The sequence below is a fragment of the Bos mutus genome, chromosome 4 (genome assembly GCF_027580195.1).
Source record: "Bos mutus isolate GX-2022 chromosome 4, NWIPB_WYAK_1.1, whole genome shotgun sequence".
NCBI lineage: Eukaryota > Metazoa > Chordata > Mammalia > Artiodactyla > Bovidae > Bos > Bos mutus.
Genome location: NC_091620.1, coordinates 33649721 through 33666968, shown reverse-complemented (window position 1 = coordinate 33666968; position 17248 = coordinate 33649721). Strand labels below are relative to the sequence as shown.

The following is a 17248-nucleotide window of genomic DNA, read 5'->3' as shown; positions in this document are numbered from 1 at the left end:
CATCTATTTCCCATGAAGTGATGGGACCAGATGCCATGATCTTCGTTTTCTGAATGTTGAGCTTTAAGCCAACTTTTTCACTCTCCTCTTTCACTCTCATCAAGAGGCTTTTGAGTTCCTCTTCACTTTCTGCCATAAGGGTGGTGTCATCTGCATATCTGAGATTATTGATATTTCTCCCGGCAATCTTGATTCCAACTTGTGCTTCTTCCAGTCCAGCGTTTCTCATGATGTACTCTGCATAGAAGTTAAATAAGCAGAGTGACAATATACAGCCTTGACGTACTCCTTTTCCTATTTGGAACCAGTCTGTTGTTCCATGTCCAATATAATAAACGTTATTAGTACTGTCTTTAATATAATTAAGTGGCTCTTAAATGCAGAGATGGAATGGGTTAGGGAGGTATGTGTTAGGGAGGTATTCTTCATTTCACCCAACCCCTCCCTCCCAACTGAAATTCTAACACTTGTCTTCTGTACTGTCTACACCTATGCAGGCATCACCTCTTTATACCGTCTACATCTGTGACAAAAATGCTTTTTTGTTTTTGTGTCTCTATACATTCTTTAGTTCCTTATTACTCCTTCTTTCCATCTATTTGAAGACAGTCCATTATTCACTAACTTATTCATAGCTCCTTTATGCTTACAAGACCCCAATATTATGTTTTTTCTTTATGTGTGACTTCTGACCCTTTTTCTTTTTGTTAGGTCTAGGAGACTATTTGTTTATACTGTTATGTTAAAAATCTTGTATAAATCTTGATTTGTTAGTTAAGTGTTAATTCCTGTGAAGGCAGGGATTCTCTCATTCTTCGGTATTGTCCATTTACCCAGCGCCATGCAACTAAAAAGCCTCTTGATTAAAATGAAAGAGGAGAGTGAAAAAGCTGGCTTAAAGCTCAACATTCAGAAAACGAAGATCATGGCATCTGGTCCCATCACTTCATGGGAAATAGATGGGAAAACAGTGGAAACAGTGTCAGACTTTATTTTTTTGGGCTCCAAAATCACTGCAGATGGTGATTGCAGCCATGAAATTAAAACACTCTTACTCCTTGGAAGAAAAGTTATGACCAACCTAGATAGCATATTAAAGAGCAGAGACATTACTTTGCCAACAAAGGTCCATCTAGTCAAGGCTATGGTTTTTCCAGTGGTCATGTATGGATGTGAGAGTTGGACTGTGAAGAAAACTGAGTGCCAAAGAATTGATGCTTTTGAACTGTGATGTTGGAGAAGACTCTTGAGAGTCCCTTGGACTGCAAGGAGATCCAACCAGTCCATTCTAAAGGAGATGGGTCCTGGGTGTTCTTTGGAAGGAATGATGCTAAAGCTGAAACTCCAGTACTTTGGCCACCTCATGCGAAGAGTTGACTCATTGGAAAAGACTGATGCTGGGAGGGATTGAGGGCAGGAGGAGAAGGGGACGACAGAGGATGAGATGGCTGGATGGCATCACCGACTCGATGGACGTGAGTTTGAGTGAACTCCGGGAGTTGGTGATGGACAGGGAGGCCTGGCATGCTGCAGTTCATGGGGTTGCAAAGAGTCGGGCATGACTGAGTGACTGAACTGAACGGAACTGATGCACACAATAGGAACTCAGTATTTATTAGTAATATAGTTGTAGGTAAGAAAGGTGGTGGAGTATTTTCATTGCATTAAGTAGACTTGGAATTTAAGCATGAGTATTTTTTCTGATTTCCCTTGAGATTAAATTTTGACAGTGTAAGAGATATTCTTGAATAAGAGGTCTGTGTTCATACTTTATTATTGAAAGGCGGTTCCATTAAAGGATGCTCAGTTACCTGCAGGTTCTTTGAATAGGAGCGTGTGTCTACAATATAGATGTGACCCTGCTGCTGCTGCTAAGTCGCTTCAGTCGTGTCCAACTCTGTGCGACCCCATAGAAGGCAGCCCACCAGGCTCCCTCGTCCCTGGGATTCTCCAGGCAAGAACATGAGTGGGTTGCCATTTCCTTCTCCAATGCATGAAAGTGAAAAGTGAAAGTGAAGTCGCTCAGTCGTGTCCAACTCTAAGCGACCCCATGGACTGCAGCCTACCAGGGTCTTCCATCCATGGGATTTTCCAGGCAAGAGTACTGGAGTGGGGTGCCATTGCCTTTTCCGAGCCTATAGGATTTTAAATATTGTAGAGCTTTTACAAAGCTCTGAAAAATAACACGTGTGTGAAGATGGAAGGAAAATTGGGCTTTGAATTAATTGAAAAGTCACAAACCAACATCTCAATGATTGCTGTTTATATATAAAATATAAATAATAATACAGTATTTTTATGTTTTTTCAATTTGAATTATATTACTTTCAGTTAAGAAATTGGCTCCTGCATGTGGAAATTCAGAAGGCAATGTTAGGTATAAACAGTGAAGCACAATTTGTTACAAACAGATCAGAGTTAAGTCTTGTTTCTGTAATGCATTAGCTATTGAATTTGCAGGTGTTGCTTAACCTTTCTGAGCCTAGTTTCTTCACTTATGAAATGGAGACAGTACTAGCCTACCTCAAGAGGTTTGAGCAAGGACTAGAAAACATAGTCCTTTTAATGCACCAAACACATTTCCTGGCCTCTAACACCCACAGATTGTCTTTTGGTACTCTTCTTCCCTACCCCCTCACTTACATACACATTATTTCATTGACAGTCTTACTTAATTTTTTGCCTTCTGATGTATGGGAGACATTTTGATATTTGTAAGAAAGTTACTCTTAATTATGACAGTGATTAAGAGGGACATTAGAATTTGAAAAAAGGTATTGCTAATAATATGACATGAATATTTTTCAAGACTTTGTTTTTTTGTTTTTTTTTTTTGGTTTGACTTCAAAGCAGTAAATTTGAAAAAGTATCGAGATATTTAATATTGCTGCTGCTGCTAAGTCACTTCAGTCGTGTCCAACTCTGTGCGTCCTCATGGACTGCAGCCTACCAGGCTTCTCTGTCCCTGGGGTTCTCCAGGCAAGAACACTAGAGTGGGTTGCCATTTCCTTCTCCAATGCATGAAAATGGAAAGTGAAAGTGAAGTCGCTCAGTCGTGTCCAGCTCTTAGTGACCCCATGGACTGCAGCCTACCAGGCTCCTCCATCCATGGGATTTTCCAGGCAACAGTACTGGAGTGGGGTGCCATTGCCTTCTCCATATTTAATATTAAGCTTAAAAAAATAAATGAAGACTTGTTGTTAGTTTGAGGTATTATAAAATTTTCAGAAGTCAGTCCAAACATCTCTAGGTGAATGAGAATATACAATTTTGCCACCTTAACCAAGTGCGACAGTATTTCAAGAAAACCATTTTGACCAAGCTTTTTGTAGAATGGAACTTTCTGGCTAAAAGCCCTTTTTGTTTCAACTCTTTACATAAATGTTTACAAGTATAATGGTATGCTTTTCTGCCTTAGAGAAATGTATGTGTAAAGTATAGGAGGCTCTTTGTTTGTAGACTGAGGATCTTTCATTCCTTACTGTAAGTAATAGTTACTATGGTCTGGCAGTGTGGATGGTCTTGTTATAAGGAGGAGGAGATTAGGCTGAAAGTAATCCCAAGGCATATATGAAAAGTTTCCTATGCCACCCACCCCTCATCTTTGCTTATGTTTCATAGCCTACTTCCTCCAAACATTTTCTGACAAATTGCAATTCTGGTTTCTTAAAATGTATTCAAGGAGACTTGGGAGATATTTAGCCTAGCAACCTCATTTTATAGAATAAAAACCTATAGTGTAGGTTAATTGACTTGCTCAAGGATCCAGAGCAGATGCACTAAAAGAAGTAAAATTTAGGTTTCCTCATTAAACTGACACTTTAATAGTGTCCCAAATTGTGGTGGTTATCTTTGATCTTCTTTGAAACAGGTAGATCGACACTTGAGAAAGCTGGATCAGGAACTGGCTAAATTTAAAATGGAGCTGGAAGCTGATAATGCTGGGATTACAGAGATACTAGAGAGGCGTAAGTAAAATTTACAATTTTCCATCACCATTGGGCAATACATGTGCACATCACCGAGGAGACACTGGTTCTGCAGAGACTTCTCAGATCCTGCTTCTAGGTGGATGGTGGCACCTGGGTGGGATCACTTGGTCCCCAGCAGTTGGACTGTTTGGGTTGTGGATACTTGGAGAAATTATATATCATCCACTCACTCTGTATGACGATAACATATTAAGTCATTTTCTTTTTTTAATAATGTACATATGCCAGTAAGATGAATGGTAGGAACAAAGATTTAAAGAAATGCAAGCATCATAGAAACAAGTCAATCATCTGGCATTACATGGTTTGTTTAGGCACTTATGTGTTGAGGAAAGTGGTTATTTTTTGTTAAGAACTTCCTTAAAGCTTTCCCTCAGTTGTGCTACTGAGAAAGATTTTAATGAGTTCTTCAGCATCTCCTCTTTTTCTCAAAGAAGTCTTTCCTAAACTTCTCTTCTCAGTAAGAAGCCATTTTCATGTTTCTCTGCAATGCATGTGCAGGTCACCGAGGAGACACTGGTTCCGTAGACACTTCTCAGATCCTGCTCCTTGGTGGACAGAGGCACCTGGTGGGATCATTTGGTCCCCAGCAGTTGGACTGTTTGGACTTGATCTCCTGCTATAATTTACTCTTATCATTCCTAGGGTTTAACTCAGGAGATTTCCCCAAAATGGAGACATGAGCTCTGTTTCTTGAACGAATTTAGCTCTTCAGCCTAAATAGACAGTGTCCATAAAAGCGGATGGTGCCATGGTAAGCCCTGAGTAGGCACTCACTAAATGTTAGTTGAATCAAGTCAGTATTATGGCCGATTTCTAATATAATATAACTAAAGGTTCAGGCATCTTTTTTCTTGGTGCATATCAGTAGCAAGAACATATACCTGTTTCTACACATGGATGAAAGGTTTCTTTAGAGTGTTAGGTTACATATATCTCTATTCATATACTCTCTACAGGTCAGCTAGGGCACAACCACACATGAATCCTTGGTACAATAGTTGCATTTTTGTGTTCAAAAATAGGTCCATCACTTTAGATGATTATCTAATTTATTTGTGATACTTCATTCCAAGGGAATCCTATCTGAGGATGATAAGTATCTTGAGACAAAATAAAATGTTTTGTTTTCTTGAAATGCTGATAATAGCTGTGAGTAGCAGTAAATCCATGCCTATTCAATACCTCAGGGAGGTTAATGAAGCATCCTCTGTAAGGACACAAGCATATGAAAGTCATCAGATCAAGTTATGAAAACTGCTCCACCCTGTGCCCTGCCATAATTTCATCTCAAGGGACCAAGATAAACTGAGGACATTCTTTAAAAGTATTTTAAAACTTGGAGGTAGAGATCTATGCATCACTTTTCACAAGCAAAATCCCTAACTTCCCTTAGAAGTCTTTACATTCACATATCATTTTAATGATCAAAGAATTTTCTTTCCTATAGTAATGTCCCATCACCTGATACTTTAGGATCTCCCATTAAAAGGTCTTCAACTCAGTTAACACTAGGTTGAGTTTTTCAGGTCTCATCAGTAATGAAATTATAACATCCATTCATCCACTTATGTGGTACCAAATGTGGTGAATTCCTTAGCCAGACATTAGCATGCCTTGACCCATTTTGTACTTAAAGGTGAATATTAAAAAATGGATTACTTACTGTTTAGAAAGAGGATAAGATTGGCGCAGGGTAAAATAGGCAGTGATGACCCTCTATTGTGTTTGACTAAAATGGTACAGGCATAGACATCAGAGCTTGCTGGTCCTCTGCTGGTTAAGGGTCCACAGTCCTGTAGCTGATTGATGTGTAAAGTTCTCTGGTGACATCTCATGGCAGTGTATCTCTGTGCTTATCTCTCTTTTTTTTGGTTTTTTAGGATCTCTGGAATTAGACACTCCTTCACAGCCAGTGAACAATCACCATGCTCACTCACATACTCCAGTGGAGAGTAAGTTTGATTTAGGAGAGCTAAAATCTTAAAAACAATTAAAAATTCATTGTATCATCTATATATTCTCTTTCATTAGCTCTGCACAACCGATTGAGAAACAGATATCCTCCTGTTTCTTTTATCTTGTGAGATACAGTTTTTCATTGCAACTACTGGCAGATTTATCTTCTTCATTTGGGAAGAGCATATTTGATTTGGGAACAGGTAGTCTGTTTTCCCTGGCATTCTCAAAGGAAGAATGTGTGGTAATAACAGCAGGGTATACTCTCTAGATACAAATAACCTGTTTCTCTCTAGGGAGTGTTCTTTTTCATCCTTTCTCAAGTGCTTAGCCTACTGTTGGCATATAATAAAGTCTCAAATGGTTGAGTTAGTGAGTAAATGAATGGTTTAGTCAGATGCTAGCTGACTAGATTGACTGTATTGATGCCTTTTTTTGACAAATCAATTTGATATGAAAAGTTGATTGAAAAATATTTTAAATTGTAGGTAATGTTTAAAAAAAAAAAATCTCTCATGTTATATATGAAACCAGTATGCATCATGGCTTACTTCGCTGCTTTGCTACTGAAGTTTTTTAAATGTCTGAGCAGTCAGCTGTTAATAAGACATGTGGCACAAAGAGTTCTATTTCTCTTGTCTTCTCAGAAAACATAATGTTGTTTTGGTTTATAATCAGATGAATGTATTATGCCTTGCCCATAGTTCTCTAAAATTTAAAAACACATGAATTCTTTATTTATATTCAGAAAGGAAATATAACCCAACCTCTCACCATACGACAACAGATCATTTACCTGAAAAGAAGTTTAAATCTGAAGCTCTTTTATCTACCTTAACATCAGATGCCTCTAAGGAAAATACTCTAGGTAAGTTTATTATCTTAAATGTGATTGTTTTCTTTTTTGGTTTTTATTAAAATAAAGGGGAATGACAGCATTTAAGGTTAATTATACAGATTCTTTACCTGGTTAGAGTCTACCGTAAGAAGAAGAAGAAAAAAAAAAAAGAAAATTTGTGACATGAAATTTTTAATTTAATCATTGTATCTGTGCTGAGAAATAATATATTTTAAGCTCACTGACATTTTGTTCTGTCTAACCATTTTCATTCCTTCTTTAATTCTACACAGGTTGTCGAAATAATAATTCCACGGCGGCTTCCAACAACGCTTACAATGTGAATTCCTCCCAACCTCTGGCATCCTATAATATTGGCTCCTTATCTTCAGGAACTGGTGCGGGGGCAATTACCATGGCAGCAGCTCAAGCAGTTCAAGCTACAGCTCAGGTAAAAAAGAAAAGGTTTAGAAACGGAATGTTAAGTTTTGTCTGAATCCTTGGCAGACTCTAGCAGAAATAACTTGATGTGAACAAAAAGAGTTTTCTTGCATTGTATAGTTTCATTTTTAATCCTAGTTTTATGATAGCTAATGTTTAAAGCTGGGACAATACTTTATTCTTTCTTCCCGTTCCAGGGCTTTCTCTGTAGCCTTGGAACTTAGGTTGCCTTGAGTTTGTTCATTTCTGTGCTGGCTATCATCTATATTCCGAATTAAGTTACCCATCCTGTAGTTACCTCGTAACTGGGTAAAAACTGATCCTAAATCTTTATGTAAAATAACTTAAATTACAATGATGAACATAATGGTTTAAAACAAAATAATATTAGATAAGCCAAAATAATGCTGTAAATAGACAAAAGAAAATGTGCATATTTATATGTATTAATAATATCAATGACTGCCTTTTTTAAGATGAAAGAGGGACGAAGGACATCAAGTTTAAAGGCCAGTTATGAAGCATTTAAGAATAATGACTTTCAGCTGGGAAAAGAGTTTTCCATGCCCCGGGAAACAGCTGGCTATTCATCATCATCTGCGCTCATGACTACATTAACACAGAACGCCAGCTCATCAACAGCCGACTCAAGGAGTGGGAGAAAGAGCAAGTAAGTTTTATTGTTATAGTAGCTCATACCTTTACTGAGTGTGCAGACTACCTAGCATCCAGCTGGGCTTCCGTGTAGTAAACAGAGGCAGCTTCCCAAATGGCTCAGTGGTAAAGAATCCACCTGCCAAACAGGAGACTCGGGTTCAATCCCTGGGTCGGGAGGAAGATCCCCTGGAGTCATAAATGGCAGCCCACTCCAGTATTCTTGCCGGGGAAATCCCATGGACAGAGGAGCTTGGCAGAATATAGCTGCTGGAGTCACAAAGAGTAAGGCACGACTCAGCGCACAGACACACACACACATGCATGTATATATATAATGGGTCAGGGTGAACTCTGGGGAGGTGGGAAGACATGACATTTACTTCACAATGACTTACCTAGAAAGAGGTAAAGTCCTTAAAAAGTTCTAAGAAACCTTGATTTTTCTAAAGTCCTGAATTGGGGTTATTAATAGATGACCTCTCATTGCTTTCTTTTGTTCATTAAGATAAACCATTAATGAAACCTTTTCTAACTTATAACCCCTTGTTCTGCCATGTGTTTTCTGGTCTTCATTTTAATTAAGAACAAATTGTCTTAGTCCTTGATATTATGTCTCCTAAATTGAAATTATGAAAATATCCCTAGATTTTGTAGATACGATTCTTAGGATGATTGTATGAACGCATACATGTGAAAGGGGCTTTGCAGGTGGCGCTAGTGGTAAAGAACCTGCCTGCCGGTGTAAGAGACATGAGAGACGTGGGTTCAATCCCTGGTTCCAGAAGACCCCCTGGAGGAGGGCATGGCAGTCCACTCCAGTGTTCTTGCCTGGAGAATCCCATGGACAGAGGAGCCTGATGGGCTACAGTCCATAGGATCATAAAGAATGAGACATGACTGAAGCGACTTAGCACACATATGAAAACTTAATAGCATTTGGCACCATCTTTCCAAAGTACCTGCATGTGTTAGGTGTTCATACATAATGAGAGTTCAGTTGCTAGTCCAAAAGAATTATATCATAATTGTATCAGTTTATTTTTAAATATATTTTCTGTCAGTAAGTGTTATATTTTCTGTGTTCCTCTGCTTCCTGTGGATGAATCTCTAAAAGAATGATCAATGTAGAGTTACCACAAAAGTGCTAAATATCTAAAAATTCATTTAGTGACCCAAATTTATTATAACCGCTGATGATAAAGTTTCATATTTTTAAAATTTGTTAGCATATGTATAATGGTAAATTTCTTGTGGATTTTAACACACTCTGCTTCATGTTCTACATAGGTGAGTATTCCCATGTCAGATGATGGTTATCATTTTCATCAAATGCTTCCATGTGTTTGTATTTTTGATTCTAATCAAGAGTATTCAGTTTGCTTAAAAATACAAAGAATGTCTGTACGGAAGCCATAACTAATACTAATTCTTAAAAGGATGGCCTACTCTTTAAACAGTGGTAAGAAGTAACAGATTAAAAGTTTATTCTAAAAACTTTGAAATATTTTAAAAGAATTTCCTTTGAATATCTTTGTTTTCCAGAAAACAAAATCTGAAACAAAAATAAGCTATTATGAAAAATGTTGCTCTTTTTGCTCTAAACACTTGTGCTTTTACATCCATTTATCAGATGGCTTGAGTGTTAAAGAGTATTTTGTATATTTACTGTTATTTCATTTCATGCCATTAATTAGAAGTTACTCTCAATTAAGTTCTTCTGGATGCTGAGCAAATAAAACTGATACTGCTTTTTCAGAAACAACAACAAGTCTTCAAGCCAACAGTCATCATCTTCTTCCTCCTCTTCTTCCTTGTCATCATGTTCTTCATCATCAACTGTTGTACAGGAAATTTCCCAACAAGCAACAGTGGTACCAGAATCTGATTCCAACAGTCAGGTTGATTGGACTTATGACCCCAATGAACCACGATACTGCATTTGTAATCAGGTAAGAGTCTGATGTCTATAGAAGCATAATCTGAATAAAATAGGAAAAGAGCTGTTTCATTTTTTTAGTGTTCTTTTTACTCCAGTAAAATACCTTTGGTTTTTTATTATATCCTCTTCCTGCTTCTGATAAAAAGACATGTTCATGATGACTGCAAAACCGTCTCAAGAAGACCATTGTAAACTGTCTTCTGGGATGCTTGGTGGAAATGATGAATGAGATTTCTATGAATACTGTGTCACACTCTCTCTGATCCCTCTCATTTTGTGCTCTTCGGAGTGCTAAGATTTTCTGTCAGAGTATAGAGCCACTTAATATATTGCACAGTGGAATTCTTTTCTGCTGCATATCTAGAAATAGATAAATACCAAAAAAGGAAAGCCAGGGAAATCCTTATGTCTTTAATTATAGGTAGGTTGTTCCACTTTATGAGGAAATAAATAAGGCTGAATATTAAACAAAATCTTTAAAATACATTTAACTACTATGTTAGAGACCCATCTTCTTGTCCTTGTGTGTTGGTATCCACATACTCTCCAGCTAGTGATGAAAAGCAAAAAGAAAAATGAGAAATGACATGTAATAAACAGATAATTTAGAAGTTTCAGTAAAATAGACTACTGACTGCAAAAATATATATGACCGAACATGACCCAAGAAAAAGTAAAAAAAAACTTTATGTTGATAACCAAGAAAGAAACTTAAAATCTTTATTAAAGGAGCCACTCAAAAAATTGACTCTTTTGTCAAGGTAGTTTATAGAACAAGTTTTTATAGACTTTCAAAGAGCATGTAATTTCTCTGTTATCCTGCTGTACACCCCTGCCCCCAAAAATCCTTCAGAAAAAAAAACCCATAAACTGTATAAGGCTACATGCCCTGTTTCTTAACTCAGTTGTATATTCTGTGTATTTCCCTCTATTTTCTTTACAGTATCATAAACAGTTATTTGAATTTAGGTGCTTGTTAATATAGTCATAATAAAAATATTTAATTTTCTTTTAACTAGGTATCCTATGGTGAGATGGTGGGCTGTGATAACCAAGATGTAAGTATTAAATTTTTCTACTTAGGAATGAAAAAACAGGTCTCACCTTATTGTTACTGGAATGTATATTTTTTGTTTAGTGTGTCTCTCAGTCTAAGGAAACAGGTTTGCAGTAATGTTAATTATATTAAGGCTGGAATATTCCTCCGCCAAATAAGATAGTGTCCCTTAATGTGTTCCCTATTTTAACTTTTTTAAAGCTAATTTTATGGTTTTATGTGCAGATTACATTTCTCAAAAGGCATCAGGTTGTATGAAAATTAGAAACACCCTTTTTCCCTTTTGCCAAAGAATTCTGTGTTTGCTAGGATTTGGTTCTCTTATCACAATGAAGAATTGGAACTTTAGAGCAATACTTTCAGGAAAAATGATGCAAAGGTGAGGCTTCTGATGTGGGTTATTGTCCTCCCATTAGAGTGTATTTCCTGCTGTGTTCTGCAGGTGTCAGCCAGTAAGAGCCATTTCTGATATTAAAAAATAAGGTTTGGAAGAAAAGAATTCCTGTTTACTTTCCTTGAAGCTTATTTTGAGTTAGAGATATGTTTTTCTTGAATGCTGAGAATATTTTTGTCTAGTAATTTCCACTCCCTTCTTACTGTCACACTGCTTAGCTCCCTTTTGTCCATGTTTTCCTCCAGGGAAGTGACAGAAGCCTGAATTCTAATAAAGGGCTAATCAATAATGTCAGGCTGCTAAGGTTGATAATAAGAGTTTAAAATTTTAAAGCAATTTGAAGATTGATCAGAGTTGACACACAGAAGTGTGTACTTCCCTGACCTGCCAGGCTCCCCATAACACGGTTCACATAGAAAAGGCTCTCCTTCCACCTCCCTCTGCAGACCCACTTGTGGGCTGTTCATGATGACTGCAAAACCGTCCCAAGAAGACATTGTAAACTGTCTTTTGGGATGCTTGGTGGAAAAGATGAATGATATTTCTATAAATACCGCATCACACTCTCTCTGATCCCTCTCATTTTGTGCTCTTTGGAGTGCTAAGATTTTCTGTCAGAGTATAGAACCGCTTAATATATTACACAGTGGAATTCTTTTCCTCTGCATATCTAGAAATAGATAAATGCCAAAAAAGGAAAGCCAGGGAGATCCTTACATCTTTAATTACAAATAGATTGTTCTACTTTATGAGGAAATAAATCAGCCAGGGAGATCCTTACATCTTTAATTACAAATAGATTGTTCTACTTTATGAGGAAATAGATCAGATCAGATCAGTCGCTCAGTCGTGTCTGACTCTTTGCGACCCCATGAATCACAGCATGCCAGGCCTCCATGTCCATCACCAACTCCCGGAGTTCACTCAGACTCACGTCCATCGAGTCAGTGATGCCATCCAGCCATCTCATCCTCTGTCGTCCCCTTCTCCTCTTGCCCCCAATCCCTCCCAGCATCAGAGTCTTTTCCAATGAGTCAACTCTTCGCATGAGGTGGCCAAAGTACTGGAGTTTCAGCTTTAGCATCATTCCTTCCAAAGAAATCGCAGGGCTGATCTCCTTCAGAATGGACTGGTTGGATCTCCTTGCAGTCCAAGGGACTCTCAAGAGTCTTCTCCAACATCACAGTTCAAAAGCATCAATTCTACGGCACTCAGCCTTCTTCACAGTCCAACTCTCACATCCATACATGACCACTGGAAAAACCATAGCCTTGACTAGACGAACCTTTGTTGGCAAAGTAATGTCTGCTTTTGAATGTGCTATCTAGATTGGTCAGAACTTTCCTTCCAAGGAGTAAGCGTCTTTTAATTTCATGGCTGCAGTCACCATCTGCAGTGATTTTGGAGCCCAGAAAAATAAAGTCTGACACTGTTTCCACTGTTTCCCCATCTATTTCCCATGAAGTGATGGCACCGGATGCCATGATTTTCATTTTCTGAATGTTGAGCTTTAAGCCAACTTTTTAACTCTCCACTTTCACCTTCATCAAGAAGCTTTTTAGTTCCTCTTCACTTTCTGCCATAAGGGTGGTGTCATCTGCATATCTGAGGTTATTGATATTTCTCCCAGCAATCTTGATTCCAGCTTGTGTGTCTTCCAGTCTAGCGTTTCTCATGATGTACTCTGCATAGAAGTTAAATAAGCAGGGTGACAATATACAGCCTTGACGAACTCCTTTTCCTATTTGGAACCATTCTGTTGTTCCATGTCCAGTTCTAACTGTTGCTTCCTGACCTGCATACAAATTTCTCAAGAGGCAGATCAGGTGGTCTGGTATTCCCATCTCCTTCAGAATTTTCCACAATTTATTGTGATCCACACAGTCAAAGGCTTTGGCATAGTCAATAAAGCAGAAATAGATGCTTTTCTGGAACTCTCTTGCTTTTTCCATGATCCAGCAGATGTTGGCAATTTGATCTCTGGTTCCTCTGCCTTTTCTAAAACCAGCTTGAACACCAGGAAGTTCACGGTTCACATATTGCTGAAGCCTGGCTTGGAGAATTTTGAGCATTACTTCACTAGCGTGTGAGATGAATGCAATTGCGCGGTAGTTTGAGCATTCTTTGGCATTGCCTTTCTTTGGGATTGGAATGAAAACTGACCTTTTCCATTCCTGTGGCCACTGCTGAGTTTTCCAAATTTGCTGGCATATTGAGTGTAGCACTTTCACAGCATCATCTTTCAGGATTTGGAATAGCTCAACTGGAATTCTATCACCTCCAATAGCTTTGTTCATAGTGATGCTTTCTAAGGCCCACTTGACTTCACATTCCAGGATGTCTGGCTCTAGGTCAGTGATCACAACATCATGATTATCTGGGTCATGAAAATCTTTTTTGTAGAGTTCTTCTGTGTATTCTTGCCATCTCTTCTTAATATCTTCTGCTTCTGTTAGGTCCATACCATTTCTGTCCTTTATCGAGCCCATCTTTGCATGAAATGTTCCTTTGGTATCTCTGATTTTCTTGAAGAGATCCCTAGTCTTTCCAATTTGTTGTTTTCCTCTATTTCTTTGCATTGATCGCTGAAGAAGGCTTTCTTATCTCTCCTTGCTATTCTTTGGAACTCTGCATTCAGATGTTTATATCTTTCCTTTGCTCCCTTGCTTTTCACTTCTCTTCTTTTCACAGCTATTTGTAAGGCCTCCCCAGACAGCCATTTTGCTTTTTTGCACATCTTTTCCATGGAAATAAATAAGGCTGAATATTAAACAAAATCTTTAAAATACATTTACCTGCTATGTGAGAGACCCATCTTACTTCTTGTCCTTGTGAGTTGGTATCCACATACTCTCCAGCTTAACAAAAATTAATGATTTGTGTTCATTATTTTAAGATTATGGGAGTAGATTACATGAAGCTCAGAGTTAACAAAGATGCATATAACTTTTTGTGTCTCCATTTCCTCATCTCTGAACCCGACCAGTTGGACTAAATGATCTATAAAGCCATCTCCTAGATGTCTAAGTTCTGTCTCCATCAATCTAATTATGAATATTTAATCTGCTGGGCGGGCATGTTTTAACATACTTCCTGATCTTTTACTAAAAACTACTTGGCGTTTTTGCATTCTAGTGCCCCATAGAATGGTTCCATTATGGATGTGTTGGATTGACAGAAGCCCCCAAAGGAAAATGGTACTGTCCACAGTGCACCGCTGCCATGAAGAGGAGAGGCAGTCGGCACAAATAAGGGAGGCCATTTCGTTTGTGGAAGAAAAAAGCTTCAACATTTTATATAGGACTTTAAAAAAAGAAGAAGCAGTGCATTTGCAGGCAACCACTTAAAGGATTTACATAGACAATCCTATAAGATCTTGAACTTAAATTTTATGGGTTGTATTTTAATAATGTAAGTAAATTATTTATGCACTCCTGGTGTGCTCCAAATATTACTCCAGTTAGCCTTGGATTATTTCAGTGGCCAACGTATGCAGACATTTGTACTCCTCAACCATTTTCTCCAAGTAATGGGCATTCTATAATGTAGACTTCAAAGAATTCCAACGATGAAGATTTTAAGAAAAGTATTTTATATTCAACAGGTATGTTCTGCTGCATGTACTGTACTCCAGAGCTGTTATGTAACACTGTATATAAATGGTTGCAAAAAAAAGTGCTTCTAAAAGATAATGGTTTTTTAAATGCCTTTATAATAAGCTTTGTTTCTTTGTGAAACTAAATTCAGCGGGCTGAAGCAAATGGTTCATGTGATAAAGTGGGCTGATGTCCTCTAGAGTACCTGGGTACATAAACAGAAACTCCTGTAGGTAAAAACGAATCTGGGCCATTAGTCTTTATATGTTTCTGCATCCAGACAGAGTGCAGTTCATGAGGGTGGGGTGGGAGGGCTGAGGGGAAAGGGTGTTAAAGTGATAACATTTTTATACCAAATGTGTTTATTTTTTTGTGCAAGTAATCCTTAAAATTGGAATTGTATTAGGTGTTAAAATAAAGTTTTTAAAAAATTACTTGTATTTATACTTTACACACTTAATAATGAAAATTTCTTAATTCCAACTAACTTCCAATTTTCATAATCTCAAAAGGACAGAGGCCCAGGACACAGAATGCTGCGTAATCTGTTATGTCTTTAATAATGCTTGGAATTTGTGATACAAAAATAAGGAAAAGACATTTTTATGTAAATGTGAAATGCAAATGTATTTTTCTAGAAGATCCCCCTGGCTTTTCCTTCAGTCTAAGGGACATGAAAGAAGTCTAATTACAGCAGACGAACGGAAATAATCATTATAGTTGTTTTGACTTGAGGCACTGTGGCCAAACTGAAGTAGAGAGACCCCTTGGATTGGAGCTTAAAATTCAGTTCTCTTTTTGCTTTTACCACATGTTGGTATGCCAGTTAATTCACTTCTTTAGTCACTCTGGCCCTTATTAAACCAGGGTGATGCCAGCTTCAGGATGTCTGTAAGCAATCCTGAAAGTTTTATTCTACAGGTGCTATTTAAACTAGAAATTTTGCATAGTGGAAGTTTTATTTAAGGTATAATATTGAGTCTGGTCGGTAGAAAAATCCTTAAAACTTTAGAAATACTTATTATGTCATATTTCTTTTATATTGAAATGTACTGGGCCCATCAGATTTATGTTTTAATCAAAACCACTTATGAGCCTCTTAGAACTTATATAGAAAACTGTAAAATCTATGCAATGCTACCCAAAAGGGTATGGATTAGATAGGGGATTTTCAAGGTCTCTTCCAGCTTCGAGATTCCACAGTTCTGAGCTGCTGCAGTCTAATTTTATAACTGGACAGCCCATATAACTAAGTTAGGTTCATTTGTGGGTACTCATGATTTCATGATACTCAGTATTTTCTTGGAGATTTTATAAACCCTAAAGAAATAATATATAATGTAGTATTCAATTAGCTTATTAGCATGTTGCCTGGGGATGCTCAATGGTATTGTTTAATCTTATACATAATGACTTTTCTAAACTCACTGTTTTATAGGAATTGGTTCAAGGAAAAAGCCTTATGTACAGCCTTATTTTAAGAGAAAGTTCTTGTCAGAGTCAGGAACATCCCTGTTTCCAGCTGCTATAGCTAGTCCCTTTCAGTGTGTGAATTCCACTATTTAACCAAATCACTCAGAAAAACATTTTGACAAATTTTAAGCTCAAACGTTGAATATTTTGAAGTGTGTATAAAGACGTAAACAAAAATTTTGTGCAATTATTTAGTAATGGGTGGAACCTGTTAATATCTGAGATCTATATAATGGGCCAAACATGGAACTACCTCATCGAAAAAAAAATGTGGCCAACTATTAATAATTCTTTGTGACATTTACATCAAGGGGTATATGAGCATTTTTGGTATTATACACATTCAAAATCTTTGTTGTACAAAACTCGTGTAACAGTTGGTGGCATAAGAAAAATCCGAATGTGGGTTCACAGTTTATAGGTGGTGAAAATTGAGGCCTTACTGCTGTGGAGTGTATATTAAAATGTTCATGGTGACACATTTGAAGCAATAAATGGCTTAATGAAATGCCTAAACGAAGCTGAGTGTTTGATAAACGTACAATCATTCTTTTTTAGGGCAGTTCATTTTTTTTAGTCTTTTATCCTTCAAAGCAAATTCCACATATTTTAGATTTTTAACCGTCTTTGTTTTGTACAATGTTAGTGCCCTTTGTCCTTAGACCTCAGCAATAGTCTTCTTGACATAATGAATTATTTTAGACTTAGAAAAACAAATGTCTAATATACCATAAGGGGTAAGATTCTCTTTGAATGTGTAGACATTGCAGTGTTTGCCTTCAGCTTTCACATTAAAAAAAAAAAGTCTTTCAACAGGAGGGTTTTAAGAGAAAAAAGAATATCCTCAAAAATGTTCATTTTTATAATCAAACGTTAAGCATTTAGATGTTGAGATTACACAG

The 17248-nt window shown here is 37.3% G+C and overlaps 1 protein-coding gene across 1 annotated transcript in view; it reads left to right on the top strand.

Moving 5' to 3' along the window:
* ING3 (inhibitor of growth family member 3) overlaps positions 1–16862 on the top strand; it is a 28513-nt gene extending 11651 nt beyond the window's left edge. The window contains exons 5-12 of the mRNA XM_005894411.2: positions 3872–3968; positions 5876–5947; positions 6700–6819; positions 7083–7240; positions 7707–7900; positions 9644–9836; positions 10846–10884; positions 14413–16862. Coding sequence (XP_005894473.1) covers positions 3872–3968; positions 5876–5947; positions 6700–6819; positions 7083–7240; positions 7707–7900; positions 9644–9836; positions 10846–10884; positions 14413–14529 — 990 coding nt within the window. The 3' untranslated portion in view covers positions 14530–16862. The remainder of the gene's footprint in view (positions 1–3871; positions 3969–5875; positions 5948–6699; positions 6820–7082; positions 7241–7706; positions 7901–9643; positions 9837–10845; positions 10885–14412) is intronic.
* Positions 16863–17248: the final 386 nt, after the last annotated feature.